This window comes from Cyclopterus lumpus, chromosome 14, assembly GCF_009769545.1.
Source record: "Cyclopterus lumpus isolate fCycLum1 chromosome 14, fCycLum1.pri, whole genome shotgun sequence".
Classification (NCBI taxonomy): Eukaryota; Metazoa; Chordata; class Actinopteri; order Perciformes; family Cyclopteridae; genus Cyclopterus; species Cyclopterus lumpus.
In genome coordinates this window covers 10,638,733-10,657,550 of record NC_046979.1, presented here as the reverse complement: position 1 = coordinate 10,657,550, position 18,818 = coordinate 10,638,733, and the positions used below count along the sequence as shown (strand labels likewise).

Sequence of the window (18,818 nt, the reverse complement as noted above, 5' to 3'; positions counted from 1 at the left end):
TGTTTCCCCCCTGAGGCCAATAATAAGAATTTCACACAGTGAGTAGGATGCAGATTGACAGCATTCATCACAAGGTGCCAGTTGTAGTTCATGAGAAGTTCAGTGGTGGCTGTATACGGAGGAATATGAGCAAAATCATTCAATGAAAGTCCACTTTTTTGAAAGTGAGAGTTAAATGCTACAAAAGCACAGATGAAAATATGTGGGGGAAAAAAGTAATAAAATGTCTGAATAAAGTGGATCATTTTGTAAGGATATTTTTCACATATGTTTCAATCCCTCAATTATCCTCATATTACATATCATATATCATATTGTACCAACACAATTCTAGCAACACTATAATTAAGGCTGCACAATCAATCAAAATGTTGTCAAAACCATAATATGGCCTACTGCAATGTTCATATTGCAGGAGGCACAATTTTTGTAAAGGCTAAATTGTCCCGCTGCAGAGTTGTCCTCACCTACACATCATATGCAACAGACATCCCAGAAGAAAATACATCATAGTGGATATGTGAACAATTATTTTTAAATGATCATTCTCTCTAATAACAAACCATATTGCAATGGTAAAATCTGTCAACATAATAGCAATTAGATATTTTTTCTAAATTGTTCAGCCGTAGTCACGGAGCACTGCACCATCCCCAGAATGTTCTCTGCAGAAGGCAAACATCTGGACAGGTTATTTGTTAATCTGGAGTATACTGCAGGCTCACATTCATACAATCAGTCTGTGGCCTGAATGACCTGCTGAAACCGACACAAAAAGGGAGAACATGTAAACTCCATTTTTGTTGAAAGTATTATGTTAGTAATGTTTGAAAAGTATTCATTTTGGCTGAGATAAATTTAAAGAACAACAACAATAAGGAGTTATAGCACAGCAGGCTTGTTTTATTAAATATTAATAACGTTAATTCATCCCTCGAAAAACAAGTTTCTTATGAATATAAAAAATATTGTGTGGCTTCCTATAGCAACCGTGTTTCATATTAGTTATGGTCATATACATGCAACTATTTTGCATTCACAACATGTTTGTGTGGAAATGAATGCCTCCTTGAACACATTTCTCTGTAGCTTATCAGACAGACGTGTCCTATATCATCTCTATATCATCTTTTTCATCTTCAGGCCCATTCAGACAAAGCCTCAGACTCTTCCCTCCTCCCCCCAGTGCATTCTGCAAATTCTCATTTTCCTTTTTCATTTCTCGCCTGCCTCTTCAAATCCGATAACCACCTGGACATGCAGGCTATAGGATCTAAGCATTTTGCAATCACATTTCCTAGTAGTTTTCAGTGCATATGAATGTCAAACTCTTATAGTATACTCATTTCATATTTTTGGTTTATCCATAGGCTACAAGTGTAAGCTTTACCATTTGTATTTATTGGTTTTTCCATCTATCCATTTATTATCTACAGAGCCAGGTAGGTCTCATGGAGAAAAATATAGTTTGTGGGTTCAATAAGGTTTTATATTATATTATATATATATATATATATATATATATATATATATATATATATATATATATATATATATATATATATATATATATATATATATATATATATATATATATATATATATATATATATATATATATATATATATATATATATATATATATATATATATATATATATATATATATATATATATATATATATATACATAAACACACACATGGGGCTGCACGGTGGTGTAGTGGCTAGCACTGTCGCCTCACAGCAAGAGGGGCCGTGGGTTCGATTCCCGGTCGGAGCGGTCCTTCTGTGTGGAGTTTGCATGTTCTCCCCGTGGCAGCGTGGGTTCTCTCCGGGCTCTCCGGCTTCCTCCCACAGTCCAAAGACATGCTGCAGGTTAATTGATCTCTAAATTGCCCATAGGTGTGAATGTGAGAGTGAATGGTTGTATGTCCCTACATGTGCCCTCGATAGACTGGCGGCCTGTCCAGGGTGTCCCCTGCCTTCGCCCTATGTCAGCTGGGATAGGCTCCAGCGCCCCCGCGACCCTAATGAGGATAAGCGGTATTGAAGATGGATGGATGGATATATATACATACAGAGATATATACTGTCCTTTGGGTCTGGGCTGTTACACAATGTTGTGTTATTCTGAGATCCCGTAAACATATTTCACAAGATTTCACTGTGTATCTCATTTCATTAAACTCTGGGATGTGGAGAGCTTTACAAATGTCTTCTTTAGCCCTATTCGCACAGGACTAGTATTATGGGACCTCTGATTCGTAATAATTGCGGAGGTTGCCTGTGATCTCAATCATGTGCAAACCTGTCATGTCTTTTATTTGTAAAAAGTAAAAATTGCACCTCAAATTAACTTAAATGTACTAGGGGGAATGATATTACTGCTGATCAAATCAGCATCTTTGTGATTGGGGTTATATTCCATTTGTTTTTGGCAAGCTCTGCATTTTCCTTCTGCCTATTTCCTCGTCAAAAATGATGGAGGCTGTGTTGACAAGTTTGACAGCCTTTTGTGTCAGGATCTGTAGTGTTGTGTCGTGTTTCCTGTCTTATTTTGAAGTCCTTGTCTCTCGTGTCCTCTGTTTCTCTCCACTTCCTGTCCCTGTGATTGTCTGCCCTGTCCCTGATTGTTTCCTCCTGTGTCATGTCTGCTGTCTTTACTTCCTCATATGTGATTACCTCTCCCTGCCCTGATGTGTTTCACCTGTGTCTCGTTAACTCCCCTCCCAGTGTGTATATATACTCTGTGCTTCACTTGTCTCGTTGCCAGTTCGTTTTTCTTCACCTGTGAGTCAACTTACCAGCGTTCTTCCTGCCTGATATCCTGTTCTGATTCCGACGTCCCTTCGTTTCCGAGTAAGCCCGATCCCTGCCTGTACCTCTGCCGAGTTTGACTGCCCTCCTGTGAATGACCCTGGACTGTTTACGTTGACGATTCTACTCTCCCCTGAGTGAGACAGCTGCTCTCACCACAGCGGGTCAGAGCCTTGCCGACCGGCCTCAGTCCCTCCCCAGTTACATCGGGAGAACCTTCGGCGGTCCTTCTCCAGAGACTCTATCCTGTTGCAATATTACCTTTATCAATAAAGGATTCCTTGTGAACTTTACTCTCTGCCTCGGGTCGTGCATTTGGGTTCTCTCATTAGTGCCCCGGCGTGACATTTTGGGTGCAAATCATCAGCATGGAGACCCATTCACACTTGTCTTTGTGAGTATTTTATAAACATAAATAGGCCTATATAATATAATAACATTTGTAAAACTAAATAGCATCATATTTTTTAATAGAAGCGGATGTTACTTAAAGCTTTGACTTCTTAGTTAGGGGATAATGTCAGTTCATTTGAGTAGAATACAGACTTAACTTATCCCATAGTAGATTTCTAAATCATGAGGCCACCTGGTTATACTAGTGCAAACAGTGGATGTCTTCTTCAAATTCCCCACTGACGGAATATGCGATGCTGCCCAAGGGGAAGGAGACAAAATACATATTAACCAAAATCAAAAGCAACAATCAGAAAGTTTTGATCGTTAAAATTATTGTTTGTTTTCTTCCATTTAATAATATCTTCTAGCTCAGAGTCATTGGTGGGATTCAACAGCTCCGTGTTGGGGGGGCTACAGTCACTGGGAGCTCATTCCTGTATCTCCGTCCCTGTCCGGGCCCCTAATTGCGTCTATTGAGTCTGCTCATTTGAAATGAGCCTAAATGCGCCTTTTCCCTCTGTGCACACTAGACAGCCGGCGGGTTGCTCAGCTCAGCCCTCACACGGTGACGGATAGCTGTCGGTCGGGACTGGGGGAAGGCTATCTGGGAAATAATCTGCCCACGCGTTAAGCTGCTTTATCCCCGCCGAGCTTCAGCCAGACAGAGGCTGCTGCTTCATTAGGGAAGTCGGCATTAGAGTGCGAGAAAGAAAAAGTGACACTGGGTGTGGAGTTAACTTTGAGAACAATATTTGTCCGTGAACTAGAGGCGCGGGAGCTCGTCGCATACATGGAGACCTGACTGGACCCGGACAGGCGGACCTGAAGCACAACCGGCTGCCTCGCGCTCAGTCTGGGAGGCAGGAGGCGTAAAACAAGTGCACACTGGGAATTTAACCACAGCGAGAAGCTGGCAACGGTGGTCTGGGCATGGACAGCACTGGATTTTGGATATTCCTGATAACCACTTGTGTTATTCCAGGTAGGTTGCTCTGCTTTTCTCAACACCTGGTAAATAATTGTGATGTGACATGTGAATCCAGGTGAAAGACATGATTGATTGTTCTGTATCAAACGTAAACCAATCACAAGGAGGCAGCGTTACACTCAGCGAAGAGGTCGATCAATAGTAGAAATCATAGCACAATAGTTATAAACACGTCATTGTTGTAGTTTTAATTGGCGGTTGCTTTATAGTCTTCTATAACCTGCTTTACTATGATCATGGCAGTTATATTGTTGTAGTTAGATATAGGCTTTTATTTTGACAAATTATGTTGTATTATATGGAAATTGAGTGTTAATAATGTCTTATGTCCATTTTATATTCGTGTTACATACATAAGTATGGATTTAAATATGTTTTAATGTAAGTACAGTAGGCTAACTGTAGGCTTCTGATTAGTCACTCTTGATAAACGTTGTAATTGATGAATTAATTAGTTATTAACAAATCATTCACTGTTGTTTAATAGATCTCTTATAGGCACAACTTTTGGGTTGGTAACCTTATAACCAAAGAGTTCTTATTATTACAACTGATGTGAAGCATGAAATCATGATGTATTAATGATAACCAAAGCTATTAGCTACAACTTAATAAACCCAATATAAGGTGCCTGATGATTTTGTAGTGATTTTTAAAGTTAAGTTAATTTTCAATATTCTGTATAGTAGGTTTATTCTTTTTAAGTTCAGCGTCTTAAAACCCCTTTTGCTTAATTCAGTGCTACTGTTTTAGTTTTAGGAGCATCAAACTTCGTAACGTCTTCATACCCAAATTACTTAATCTCTAAAACTATATGGCTTTTACTTCCAACCAGTGCAGAAGTCATAGCAGGCTCTTGCATTTTTCAGTGAGTCTTAGACAGTTGTCAAACTAAAGTCGCATTCAGCAGGTGCACTGGTGTATTCACAATAAGATGTGGCTGCCCCTGCAGATGGCATCCCCTCATCTTACAGTGTTGTGTGTGTGTATGTGTGTGTGTGCGTGTGCGTGTTTGAATGACTGTAACTCTTGCCTCATTGTAACAGGTGCAGCTGTGTAATCACCCTAAGCTCGGGGCAAACATGCAGCAAGCATCAGACTTGTGGCTGTGTAATAAAAGGGGGGTGATGGTATACATATTACGTAATGACAAAAGCGATTGTGGCAGCATACGGATGTATTTAGCTGCTGTGACATCTGCTGTGATTGCTTTTTTCACTCAGTCCGTGGTAAACCCCCCTGCGCTAAAGTTGAGCAGTAATAGTCTGGTGTGTATACGTGTTATTTCTGAGTGTGAGGCCATGCCATGTGTGGGATTGTCATGTTGAAGGACAGAGCAGTGGATTAGAGTGACACAGGGAGCAGGAAGGGTATAACAACATGACTAGTGCCAAGTCCCAGCCTGCTGACTGTTGCTGCAGTGTGTCTGTCTTCTCCTGGGTGTGCACACTCCGAGTCTGTCAGTGGATGCCTCAGCAGCGCTGTCACAGTCAATCACTGAGATGTTTCCACATTTAAGTTTGCAGACACAGAAAAGGCTGACCGAGACTGACAGACAGGCACCCTCATGAGTTTTTGTATAATCCACGGTCCGCAGCTGGAACACACACACTGCTCCACAGAAATAATCCAGCACAAGCACATCACCCTTCTGTCCTCTTCCCATTTTGTTTGCCTCTTCTTTGTGCACCTCCCTTTCCAGATTCAGCCCATTTGAAGCACCCTACTTCATTGTCTCTTAATCAGTTGATCTTCCTCCACAGACATTTGTTTATTTCTCTCCATTTCTTCTCTGTCTTGGGTTTTTATTCTCCTCTTATGTCCCAAAACAGATGCAGCAGCAACAGTCATTATAATCCTGTGAGCTGCCCGCTGAACACCGGCCAAGTGCACACTCCACGTTCCTGCAGTGCCACAGAGATTACACACCCACACAAACACGCACACGTATCCATGCATGTGCAGACAGATCCCAATCAAAAACAATAAGAGATTATAATCGATTTTGTGGAAAATGAGAGAAGAACTTAAAAATCGAGAGGCGCACGCAGGATTTATCGAAGTGGATATCCAAAAGTCTGTTTCTGTTATTGGTTTTTCACTGCAATCTTATGGTTTTGAGCAATAAATATGTGGCTTGTGGAATAAAAGCCGAATAACAGGAACTGGTATCCAGTCCTATCATAAACCTCTGAACCTCGCTCACTTTCAGGCTGCACGTAGTTTTCCAACGTTACGGTTTAGCCTGAGCATTGTGTGCATTTTGAGCGTGTGTCAGTTGGTCTTCACCGCGCTTCAGTTTCCCCACATTGTAGCAAGTCACAACGCCAAAGACATAAACACAGTGTGTAATCCCCGATCAATCACATATTTGAAATCCTAAAGATTTAACAGTTAATCTGTTCTCTCCTCTTTCTGTTGCTGTGGTTTTTCATTTTCTCATCTGTGGCATGAGTTTAGTTTTTTTCGTATCGCTGGCCTTCTGATTGCTGAAGTTAAATGTAGTTTGTTCAGCCTTGAAACATTGCAGTTTCCTGGAATTCTCTTTATCAGTCACCACAGCACTCTTGACAAACATATTTTCTTAATCTCAGTAAGGCTTTCCTGTTTAAATAATGGTCCAATAAAACAATTATCATACTTAAATTGGTATTGGTGCATCTGTAAACTATTTACCAAAAAGCCCACAGCAAAAACCTGCCTCTGATTTTAACTCTCACACATACAAGAAAAGGTTATAAATGGCTCGTCATATAATGATAATGATGAAGAAAGATGGAGGATATCCACTCAGGATATGAACAAAAAGCCCAGCACCACGTTGTGATGCTCTTGCTGTTTTTGCATGGTTGACATTCACGTGTGAAACAATATTGCTATTGTTTTGCTACGTTCCCATGGTCGTCTCTTGCCAGTGTGCTGCTGTTTATAGTGTATTGTCATGAGGGCTGAGGTCATTTCCCATCGTCTGAACAATAGAAGAATGCCAATGGACACAGCGGAAAAGAGGAAGGTGGGAGAGATGTGGGACCAACGAGATATGAAAGAGTTCTTCTTCGTGTCAGAGAGGTTCGCTGAGTGTGTTTTCTGTTCTCACCTAAAGCCCCTTAATCAGCTCAGCAACTGAGCCCAGTAGGGGGGACTCTCAGTGGGAAACGTGTGTGTGTATTAAGTATACGGTTAAGACAAGTGAAAGGAATCTATCCCTTGATATAAAGCAGGACTGACTTGTGTTTCATCCGTATTTACTGAGCATGCTTTTATGTTTCCTCTTGTTGGAGGATGGACCACTAATGCACCAAAAACCTTCTCATACCAATCTCAAGACAATCTCACGCTAATATGCAGAGACAGGCTCATTCCTTTCTCTGAACTCAGCTAACTTCAAATATATATCATATATATGTCTTTTTACCAAAATGTGAAACTATACCTTCAATAGATGTCATAATACATTTCATCAATCTCCAGTTTTAGTAATGACAGATTGCTGAAAGATTGCCTATCAGCAAATTGAGAATGTTGCAGTTTACTTTTTTTAATAAAAGGCTGAACCTGATGAAACTAAGCCTCACACATCCACATCACAGCAAATCTTCTCAGTTAATTATACAATTTAACTTGATTCACATTTAGTATTTAAGTATTGTGGCAGTCAGAATCATATGTTAACAATATGCTCCTATGAAGCATTTAGTAAAAAAATTAAAAACATGTTTTGAATAATTATCTTGACATTAATATTAATGAAAATGTTAAAAAATATTTTTTTTTCTCAAAAGGCACGGAGGTTTAAAAACATGCACAACTATATTTTTTACGACTGAATCAAAACCTTTTGTAATAGTGAGCTGTCCATATGTATCTCAGCAAATAGAGTATGATGCCGATGCACTTTAATATCCCAAATGCTGTAATCTACTCACACTGCTGGCCTTCCACCCTCTCAACGACAATGATTTATAAAAGTGAACTCCAGCTCTAATACAAAACTATTAAATGTATTAATAAAAATAAAAAAAGATGTTCAGATTGTAGTTTGCATCATGTGATAGTCATATTTTTGATGAATGATGAGGTCTGTCTGTACTTCTAAGCTTCTTCAAATTTGCATATAAAATGCTTTTACTACAGATTTATATCATAAGACGAGTCCAAACTAATATATTAAAGTGGGGAATTAATACATTTTCTAATTGAGGCTTTGTTTTTGTGTTTTTATCTTTTAGGTGATGGCACTAACATGCTGTGGCAGTTCTCCGCAAATCTCAAAAATACATTTAGAATAAATGGCATCATAAAGCCTTCCATTAGTTGAATATACATTTATTTCTTGATCACTTTCATAGCTCAGTTTAACTTTTGAAACCAGCTACATTTGTTTTTTTCCAATGTTGCAGGTGTCAGCAGAGCATTATGAATGCAGTTGTAAAAGTGCACAGTGACATTCATGCTGCACAGAATAAACTGTATTATCTATAGAGTTCTGTTCACTTTTGTCAGAACTAAACTTTAAGACAAAGTAAAACACTTCTCACTTATTGTAATTTATAAAGACAGTCTTGTGAGAAAGTGGCTGATTTCCGATTGCTGACCTTTTCCTAGTTTATGGATGTTGAATTATATGAGTCAATTTACGGCTCGATGTTTAGAGATATGAGAATTTGCAAAGACTTCGATTCTTCACTGTGTTTCAGAGCTTATTGGTTTTCTGTTCTCAGTCTGTGGTTGACCCTTATTCGGCTAATGTTTTGAGGATTTTCATTCAGGAATATGATGCCATTAGATCCAAAGAACCCCTTGCAAGAGCAGGTCATGGTGGACAGATCAGAATCTAAAGACACTTGTTTCTCTCCAACCTTTTTGCAGACTTCTTTTAATGAGTTAAATCTAATTTGAAGTCGTTTTTACTGTAGTAAGATGTATTTAAAGATGGCAGTTCTGAATGTTTGTAAGTAGCGAGGGCCCTGGTATTGTAATAACCTGCATTTTAACACTAAAATAGAAACCCTAACTAATTGGTAGGCTGTTGAAATAATCATGTGTGGTATACGTCTTGCTCCTGTAAACAGTCTTGCTGCAGAGAACTGGACCAGTTGGAGTCGTCCCAGTGGGTGAATCAGGTGTTATGAGCTGCGGTGTGGTAAAAGCATGGCGGTTGTCTTTCCCCAAGCTTTAAGCTGAAGAGAAGCTTTGTAATGTTGCTTTACTGAAAAGAAGCTGCACTGAAGAAATTGATTCCCATGATACTTAAAATTCAGAGGGCGGCCTAGATTTTTAACAGCAGATTTATTATTTTGAGTAAATGGGACCAGTCGAGTTTGAGTAACTCTGCATATATTAACAACATCTAGGCCAATTATGCATTTTTTTATATTTACACACATTAAGCTTAGTCAGTCGAGCGGCTGTTGGTTGCACAGACAGTTCTCATGGATAGTGACGATAGTGATGGGGAAATTGTCAGGGCTGGTGTTGTCATAGACAGTTTAAAAGAAAAGGAGCAACACGGATACAGCAGAACCAGAGATATTATGTTTTTTTATTTCACACATTCCTCTTCCTTTTCAAAACCTGGCGGTTACATCACATGCAACCCGGCCGCCAACAAATCCGTCACTGAAACGTAAACATTGTCGTTTTGGGGCATTTTCTTAAATGTGCAGTCACAAAATGATATACTGCGCTAGTAAAAGACATGTTGCATGTAGCTTTGAGTCTTCCTCAAATATTCCTGCAACACCCTGAGGGGAAACAAAACAAGAACAGCAATCAACAGATAAATATGTCCAGATTATGCTAAACTACGAGAAACACGAGTTCTAGATTTAAAATGTCAGAAGAAAAAGAGCACTGACCCCACTTCTGCTTGATTTCACTGCAAAACTCCACACAGTTCTCACAATTATTAGGATGCCAAAAGACAGTTTTAGGTTAGAGCATTAGTGCATTACTTCCTGGTTAGCAAGGAGCTTTAGTTTTGATGCTGTCAGCCCTGAATGTTTTTGATCCATTGCCTTTGTGAAAGAGACGAGAACACTGATGGACCGATCAATAGCTTTCCGTTAATAACATGGAAATATTGGATTACATGATGAACCATAGTGCCATATTGTATCTGCTTCTTTAAAAATACAATATTTCAAACATGGAAATCCCCCCTGGGTATATGGATTACACTCACACTGTAATTCAGCTTTGTGTTCATGTAGTAACATTTCCAGTCCAGTTAAAAGTGACTGAACTCCCAGTAATGTTTCAATAATGACATTTATTGTGTCATTGTTTGTTGGGGCCAACATTTTGCTGCTTTGTCACTCAGATATTACTTATAGTTGCCACCCATTGTCTCTCATTTCCTGTTGCGTGACTAATGAGATGGCGACTTTGGAGGGACATTATTTTATCAAAAGTGGATGCAAAATATATCTTGGGAGTAAAAAAAAATCCTTTATCAGCAGGGAAGCAAGTACGTTGTTTTGGATGTCTTCTAATAATCTTAGAAAAAAATATTTTACATAAAATGTGACTTTCTTGACTTCTACAAAAAGTAATCTCTTGCCGTTGATTACCGTATTAACTTTTTCTGAAATAAGGTCCCATGGTGGTCCATCAAAAGGGGCAGGACTTCCTCTAAATGTTGTAAAGCTTTTATCTTGGTATTATGAGTCTGTATTGACCAGGTTTTAAGTACGTTTTGATGAAAGTTATATTTAAAAACCCATTTCAAATACATATGAGAATAATTAACATCTTAGAGAACTTTCAGGCAAAGTTACACTTCCTATGAGAACTAAATTGGCAGTGGTTGTCATGTCTGGATGCATTTCCATCTCTTTAGTACTTAATATACTATTTGGCTGCAGCCAGGCAAAGAGGAAGAGGGGATTTTAAATGGATTAACCATAAAGTAAAAGGATTTCATAATTTTAACAAAAGTGAGGTGAAAGGTTTCTGGGGCCCGGGCGTAAACCATGCATGTATGAGAATGAGAGCAGCCATTGTTCTGATGTCCCATCTTTGCTCTTCATCATGAATAACAGTAAATGTATTCTTTATGAAGCCATCAGATTAAACATGATGCTACTTACAGTTTATCGGACAAGCAAAAGTAAACACAAATGACTCATGTAAGGAAGTGGATTTGTGAAAGGGGATCAGTAAGTCAGTGGTAATAGTAACCAAACAAATCGTGCTTATTTATACCTCACTCTAATCCACGACCTTTGACCTCAGCTCACCTCTCATGCTGCTAAAATCTATCACTTTTGACAGCTCAGCTCACTATCAGCTCAACGTGCTGTGCTGACTGCGAACCGCTTAGACCATGCATGTCTGATGCTGCCAACGTGTGTGATGTGCGTATACCCAGCATAAGCAAAAGCATTTTTTAAAAGGCATTTATTTACCTCTTGTGTTTCTCCTTCAGGAATAAAGGGCCAGACTGTTGAAATGGATGATGGGAAGTGGGGGTATGCTGGCTCAAAGGTGGATCTCCGCTGTCGCTTCATCAACAGCCTCCCGCCTGTCAAAATCTCTCAGGTATTCAGCAAAACCCTAAACCCCCTAAACTTAAATAATGTAAAGCCCATTTCAGTGCACATAAACATGTTCTGCCTTTGTCATGACTGAACAAGGACTAGAACCCACGACTCAAGGCAAAGTAACAACAAAAATCTCAGTTTTAATTAACTGGAAACAAACAAACAGAAAATCTACATGAACAAAGTAACATAAAATCGTGACCTGGTGACTGATGAATTCCATGAAAATGGCTGGTTCTCTGGCACAAAAGACAAGACGAACTGGGAGACGCAGACAATATATACACAGGGTGAGGGCACAGGTGGAAACAATCAGGAGCGAGGCAGACAATCAGACCAGAGGAGAAACACACAGGGGAAGGAACAAGTTGCCTGAAACAAGAGGAGAGTTGACTTTCACAATAAATGGACACAAGACACGAAACCGATTAATTTAACATCACAGTTTCCTGGACATGACAGCCTTTAAGCTTAAAGAAAAAACATCCAGTCTCCCAAAACAGGCCACATTCAAAAGCATCAGATGCGTTACATGATAGAACGTTTTTATTCTGCAATCAACTTTAGGGTTCATTCCAGCAGTCTTGCCTGCTTTACTTATAGCGTATTAGCCATGTTGTGGTTCATATCAGACACACTTCCCTCATTATGTACTTCTTCCATTTCATCCATTCTTCTTATTCAAGGTAACATGGCAGAAGCTGGTGAACGGCACTAAGCAGAACGTGGCAATCGCCAATCCCTCCCTGGGTGTGTCCGTGGCCCCGCCATACAGGGACCGTGTCACCTTCAAGAATGCAGCAGTGAGGCGACGAACTCCGACTCTGGAAGACACCACCATCACCTTCTCCTTGCTCCGCCTCTCAGACGAGTCCAGCTACATCTGTGAATACACCACGTTCCCTGCAGGGAACCGAGAAAACACTGTAAACCTCACTGTCTACGGTAAGATTGATTTGTGATGGTGTGATCCTGAAGTAAAATAAAGGTGGATTGTTCTTCTAAATGATGGAGGATGTTAAATGTGACATTACGGTTGTTATGCGGACGAGATATAATGTTTTAATTAGTGAGTTTTAGAGGTGCTTGGAGGCAGATTCTTCTTATTTCTTTTCGCCAAAAATGTCTAAATATCTCAATTCTAATACTAGATTAATGTTTGTTTTTTATTCTCATTCCCTCAGTTCGGCCAACAACTCAGATTAGTCTATCCACACCGACGCTGGTGGCTCGTTCATCCAATCTAAAAACCCCGGTGGCCACCTGCATCTCTGCCAACGGAAAGCCACCCGGTACCATCAAGTGCGTGTGTGCTTTAGTGGAAGAACAAGTGTTTTCTCTCTTGAATTCACCCTTCCTTTTAAGAGTCTTCTGACAGCATTATGAGCTACCCTTGTTGTTGAAACCCCTCTCCAAAGCAGCCTACATCGATGTATCTCTGTGTCCTAGATGGGAGACGAGGGTGCCAGGAGAAGTGACCACCCGAGAGTACAGGAACTCAGACGGGACGTTCACTGTCCAGAGTGAATATATTTTAGTGCCCAGCAGAGAAACACACAAGGAGACGCTCACCTGTGTCACCACCTACAACGACGAGGTCTTCACTGACAGTGTCACCCTCGACATTCAGTGTAAGTCTTTTTTCACACAAAACAATTGGCTTCTTTTCTTTAATTTGATGTTTGCAAACTGCAGAATTGTTTATACCTGTGTTCTTATGATGATGAATCCTATTGTCCCCGTAAACTGAAAGCACACTATGCCAGTTGAATTGCACTAATCAGTAAATGCCCCAGGGCTGTGTGCACACACAGAAACTGAAACGCCCAAACAAAAGTCTTAAAGGAGGTGGAGCACACGTGGAGGTACTTCTGAAGGAAGTTAACACCAGAACAACCTTGAACAATCCTATGCTTGATGAATTATGCTTTTCAATGATAGGAAGAGCTGACATTAAATTATCGAAATGCAATAAACAGTTATATTGCCCAAACATGTCAGCACTCAACTGTGCACTCCAACTGCATAAGTAGATCTTAGGAAGACATTCTTTCATAAAAACGGTTGGTGAATGAGGCTCATAAGCCTATAACTTTGTGGGTAAAATATTAACACTACTACAAGCTCATTTTCTGTTATTTGTATTTGTTGGTACCAGATGAGCCGGAGGTTTCGGTGGATGGGTTTGATGGAAACTGGTACCTGAACCGAGAGAATGTCCAGCTGAGCTGCCAAGCTGATGCCAACCCAGCCGTCTCTCTGTATCAGTGGAGACTGTGAGTACAACTCTGTTTGTGTTTCACTCAAATTTACTTAAATATAAAAAAATCAGTTTTTTCTTTATTAATTATATTGGAGTTTTTCCTTCTTATTTCTTTTCTGTGTTTATTGTCATTTTACAGAACTTACAAATCCCTACACATATACATACGCACATCAATGTACAGCCATTAAAACAAGGAATAACAACAACACTAATGTAAAACAGATCAAATTAAATAAATAGATACATAAATACAGTATAGACAATCTCTCACTAATATTTGATATATCTCTTTTACTGCCAAGAGTAGTATCATGAATATATCTTTTTTGTATCTATCATTGGATTTTTTGCAGTAAATCCCTCGACATCTGTACTTGGTTGGCTTTCTGCACATAAAATGGGCTTATTGTTCTGTCATTGACAGGTTACAGTATACAGCCTATTCACTCTTTCCAAAATATATATATGTACATACTGTGTACTGTATGCTGCATACTGTAACAAAAACAAATGGATAGGTTGCATTTTGTAGACCATTTTGTTGTTGTCTGTTCTCTTTAGTTAATTATATCTTTTGGGAAAAGGGATACATACCACAAAGAGTTTAAATATAATAAAAAAATTATTCACATGGACCAAATGTTTCATAACTTCTGTGAACTTCTTAATTTTGAACTTGAGTTTTATTTTCTGGATGTTCTGCAGGGTCAATGGCTCCATACCAAGCAATGCTGATATCCGCGACAACATCCTGACCCTTAAAGGGCCGGTCACGTATGACATGCAGGGCACCTATGTGTGTGATGCAACCAACAGCATCGGGACACGATCGGGCTCTGTGGAGATCGGCATTATCGGTATGTTTACCTGGAGTCTGGGGTCATTTGATTTGACACTTACTGTGCCCTAAAGCTACTGTAAACCTGGAATATATTGGTTTTAATTCTACGTGTTTTTTCTCTGTAGAAAAGCCTCTACCGCAGATCGCAACTGGTGATGTCATCAGCGTAATTGCCTTATTACTGGCTGCTGGAGTTCTCATGGGCATTACTGTCACCGTCCTGGTGCTCAAAATAAGAAGTAGAAAAGGCAGCGCCTCGTACGTAACTAGTCCGTTATATCTCCATTGTCCCAACAGGCTTTGCATCCTCTATTACCTTCCTCATCGTCTACTTGTATTCTCTTTGATCAGAAATGCCTCTCCGTCCATAAAGCCGTGCCAGCCGATAAGGAAAAGACCAGCAGATGATATCCAGGTAATCTATTGGTTGTGTTTGTACTTCATTTATCACATTTTGAAAAGAGGCCCACACTAAATTGCAATGTAGTATAATAATAGAGAACATAATTAATGTCATTACTGGCTGGCTGAGGCGGTCTAAGCCTTACAGTAGTGCAGTTAGCTGATAATAATAAAACATAATGCTGTATTAGAAAAAACAGAAAACAAAGGTTTTTATCTAAAATGGATTTAGTTTGTTCCTCGCGGTCCTGTGTATTGACGAATATTGTATTTCACATTTACTGACTTAGATCGGTCACCTGTCAACCAATCACTGTGGACATAGTGAGTCCACTCACAAAAACATGATGTCATCCATAGCAACCAGACTAACCCACCCCTCCATTTGTTCCTTCCTAAAAGTTAGTTTTAGCAGCTTTGTGAATAACTCTCAAAAGAAAACTCTTCAGATCCATAGAGCTACTGTTGTTTTTCTAGCATGGTTGGTAATATTAAAGTAGATAAGTACGATTCAACCATCATTTCACATCGACTTGTTCTGAATTTCAACTCCTGTCTGGTGTCCTGCCAACATATTCATATTTTTAAGAAAAATTGTTTAAAATGCTTATTAATTCATTAATATTTTTTTACTTTATATACTTTATACTCACTTGTATACACTGTATATACTCTCTTTATTATTTAATTATTTAATTGAATCTATCTATCTATCTAATATGCAGAAGTCATATCAAACACTCTGCACAAACGTGTAATTGTTCTGCCATAACAGAAGAGCAAGGGAGAAGTGAATCAAAAACAATCTTCACTACGTAACTTGTGCATTCATCCTCGCATTTGCAGCGAGATTCTATGCCGCTCTTATTGGAGATCAGCCCTGATTCATGTAGATACTCAGCCCGCTCCAGCTATCGTTACACTGCTCTTTATGTGGGAGTTATTGCTCTGTACTATACTACGTGTTGTTTAATGTATAATAATGAAAGTATGTAAGGGCTCGGTCATAACAGTATTTACAATTGCAAAATGGTTCGCAAAATCACTTTCTTTTTTATTTGTTATCTGTGTGATCAGAGGATTTGTTTGAAGAGTGCTTTGCATGCATCTGATTTGTAGTTCCAAACCATCAGAACAGTGCTGACCTTTAAACAGAGAAAGGCTTACCCACCCATAAAAACATTGTTCACAGGGTACATTTAGGTACATGTGATATGCATGTACAGTATATATGTTACAACCAGTTGTAGAGTTTGTTTCTAACTTGGATACATCTTTAATATGCGTCTCTCATTTCTCCGCAGCACTCAGGGCGGTTTTATGAAGAGCTTCCAAACACAGCAGACTATGTGAGCTACAGACTGGCCTGCAACAAGGAGGACTACCCGGATCCCTACTCCCCTCCCATCAAGCCTCAGCTCTCATTTCTGCCCCAACAACCCTACCACTCCTCACAACCAACCACTGCAACCAGCAGCAGCGGTACCAACACGCCAAATCACACCTTGTCTCCTCCTTCACACACCACTGCCATCTTTAAATACCCCTCTGTCACAGGTTTGTCTTCTCCTCCCCCGGGAGTGGCAGCGTACACTTTTCCCAAAGAGCAGTACGTCTGAACTTTTGACACAGACTCAAACATCTCAAGCAAATTTCAGATGAAATGACAAAATAAAAACTCTTTCCTAAGAGGGGCTGGAAAAATTATGCTAACCCTGGAGTATGGGTGTGTCTATACTGACTGCATCATTGTGGATGGCTCTGAAGGTCAAAGGACAATTCAGCGTTTGTTGTTGAACTTTGGATGACACCATTTTTTATTGTGTTATCTATTCGTTGAAAAGGGAACATTGTGAACCATGTCTCAGATGTTTAGGATAGATGCAGGTCAAGTTAAATATGATTTGACTGTCATCGGAAAAAATGATATTGCATGGATGTATAACATTTGAGTGGAAAATACTCCAAACTAAATGGATAGGATTATCTTTTGATGTCTGATGTGGTTGACCCCTTAGTTAATCCTCTATTGTATCATTTTGTAAGAAAAGAAAAACATAATAATTTCGTACTTTCTCTCTGGTGCACACTCTTTATCCTGCATTATATACACTGAACAACCTTTTTCCTGAGGAACAGCAGTCCTCACCTTTTGGTTTGACCTCTTGTTAATACTTTTGCTGTGCTTGTATTTTTGTATCGTTTATGTTTTTCTGGTAAGGAGAAAAATCTAAAAAACATTTTTATTTTACTAAAGACATTTTGTTGAAAATTGATGTTTCTATTTGTGGTATTTGTGGGTTTTAGTATTCATTGACACTGGTTGTTGGATGAGTTTTGAATCTTTAGCATTTAAATAAAAATTATCAAGTAAACTTGTATCAACAGTGATTGAAAACTACAAAACAAGACAACTCTTCTTCTCTTCTTTTACTCTAAAAGAGTATTTGTTTTTTTAGGGTCCGCATTAAGATGTTCTCTATGTTCTATATTCACGGAATGATTAAAAACTGTCTACTGTACATTTTTGCCCCAGAAATGTTTTTAGAGTCATCAGAAGCATTTGTACGCTGGTGTGTTTTACACTCGCAGCTAGCGCTCAATGGATGGCCGCTTAGGTCCAGACTGAAATATCTCACCTGTTTGATGGGTTGCCATGGACCTTTTTAATTGATCTTGTTTGCCAATTAGCAAATGTTAGCACGCTGACACACTTATGTTTAACATTATAGGCCTACCTGCTAAATAATGCTTAGCTCTGTGAGCTCACTGCTAACGTTAGCATCGTGACATGGCTTGCAATGACGACGCTAACGTTAGCAGTGAGCTCACAGAGTCGGTAACATGACTGTAGTCACGTGGCACTAATTATTCAGGATTATCGTTACCATTTTTTAGTAAGCAGAAACATGTAATTGTATTAAATATAATCTGCTAGGCTCTGACTTACTCATTGGGTCACATCAGACAGTTCAACTGATGTTTCATGGATTGTTTCATCACTGCCTGAAGCAATGCAGCCTGGATCATCCTGTTTAGCCTACTTCTCATTATAGATCATATTGACTTCTAATGGTTACAGCTTATATGATGAGCAAACAAACTGATAAGGGTAAGTGTAAGAAACTGTTGCAGTTCACTATTTAATATACATTTGGTTGCTCAAGATGATCTAAAGTAATGCAATTTACACAGATAAAACACATAATAGAAGGTATTTTTTATGTTTTGGCTACTATTTATATTATTATCTTATCTTATCTTATCTTATCTTATTTCCCAAAGGGTTAAAGTCAGTGTGGGAGCTCCAGAGAACTTTAAAGAGGCTGTAATCAATATTTTGAAATCCACAATGGATCACATTACCACCTGACTGCAGTTACCTTCAGCTTTTTGAAGCATTTCAGAGTCTTTAAGCGCATTGTTTAGCTTTTAAGGCCCATACATTTACTGTTTGGTTCAGTCTCCTCAGAAGATAGTTAGTGACTACCTGGTTAACATAGTGGAGCATTTAGCAGTTTAGGATTCATATATTTAATTCCCTCAGGAGTTGGTGGAAACT

General features: G+C 39.2%; 1 protein-coding gene across 1 annotated transcript; it reads left to right on the top strand.

Annotated features, from left to right (window-relative positions):
* Nucleotides 1-4,016: 4,016 nt before the first annotated feature.
* Nucleotides 4,017-17,135, top strand: nectin1a (nectin cell adhesion molecule 1a). Its single transcript, XM_034550695.1, has 10 exons — nucleotides 4,017-4,197; nucleotides 11,633-11,745; nucleotides 12,434-12,692; nucleotides 12,932-13,049; nucleotides 13,197-13,378; nucleotides 13,906-14,023; nucleotides 14,719-14,870; nucleotides 14,980-15,112; nucleotides 15,206-15,269; nucleotides 16,561-17,135. The coding sequence occupies exons 1-10, from the start codon at nucleotides 4,146-4,148 to the stop codon at nucleotides 16,873-16,875; spliced, it is 1,506 nt and encodes a 501-aa protein (XP_034406586.1). The 5' UTR covers nucleotides 4,017-4,145; the 3' UTR covers nucleotides 16,876-17,135.
* Nucleotides 17,136-18,818: the final 1,683 nt, after the last annotated feature.

Bases quoted from the DNA above. Each gene is read 5' to 3' on its own strand.
- nectin1a (XM_034550695.1), top strand. From the start codon at position 4,146: ATGGACAGCACTGGATTTTGGATATTCCTGATAACCACTTGTGTTATT. The intron at 14,871-14,979 runs GTATGTTTACCT...TTTTCTCTGTAG, and splicing joins TGTGGAGATCGGCATTATCG to AAAAGCCTCTACCGCAGATC. The intron at 15,113-15,205 runs GTACGTAACTAG...CTCTTTGATCAG, and splicing joins AGTAGAAAAGGCAGCGCCTC to AAATGCCTCTCCGTCCATAA.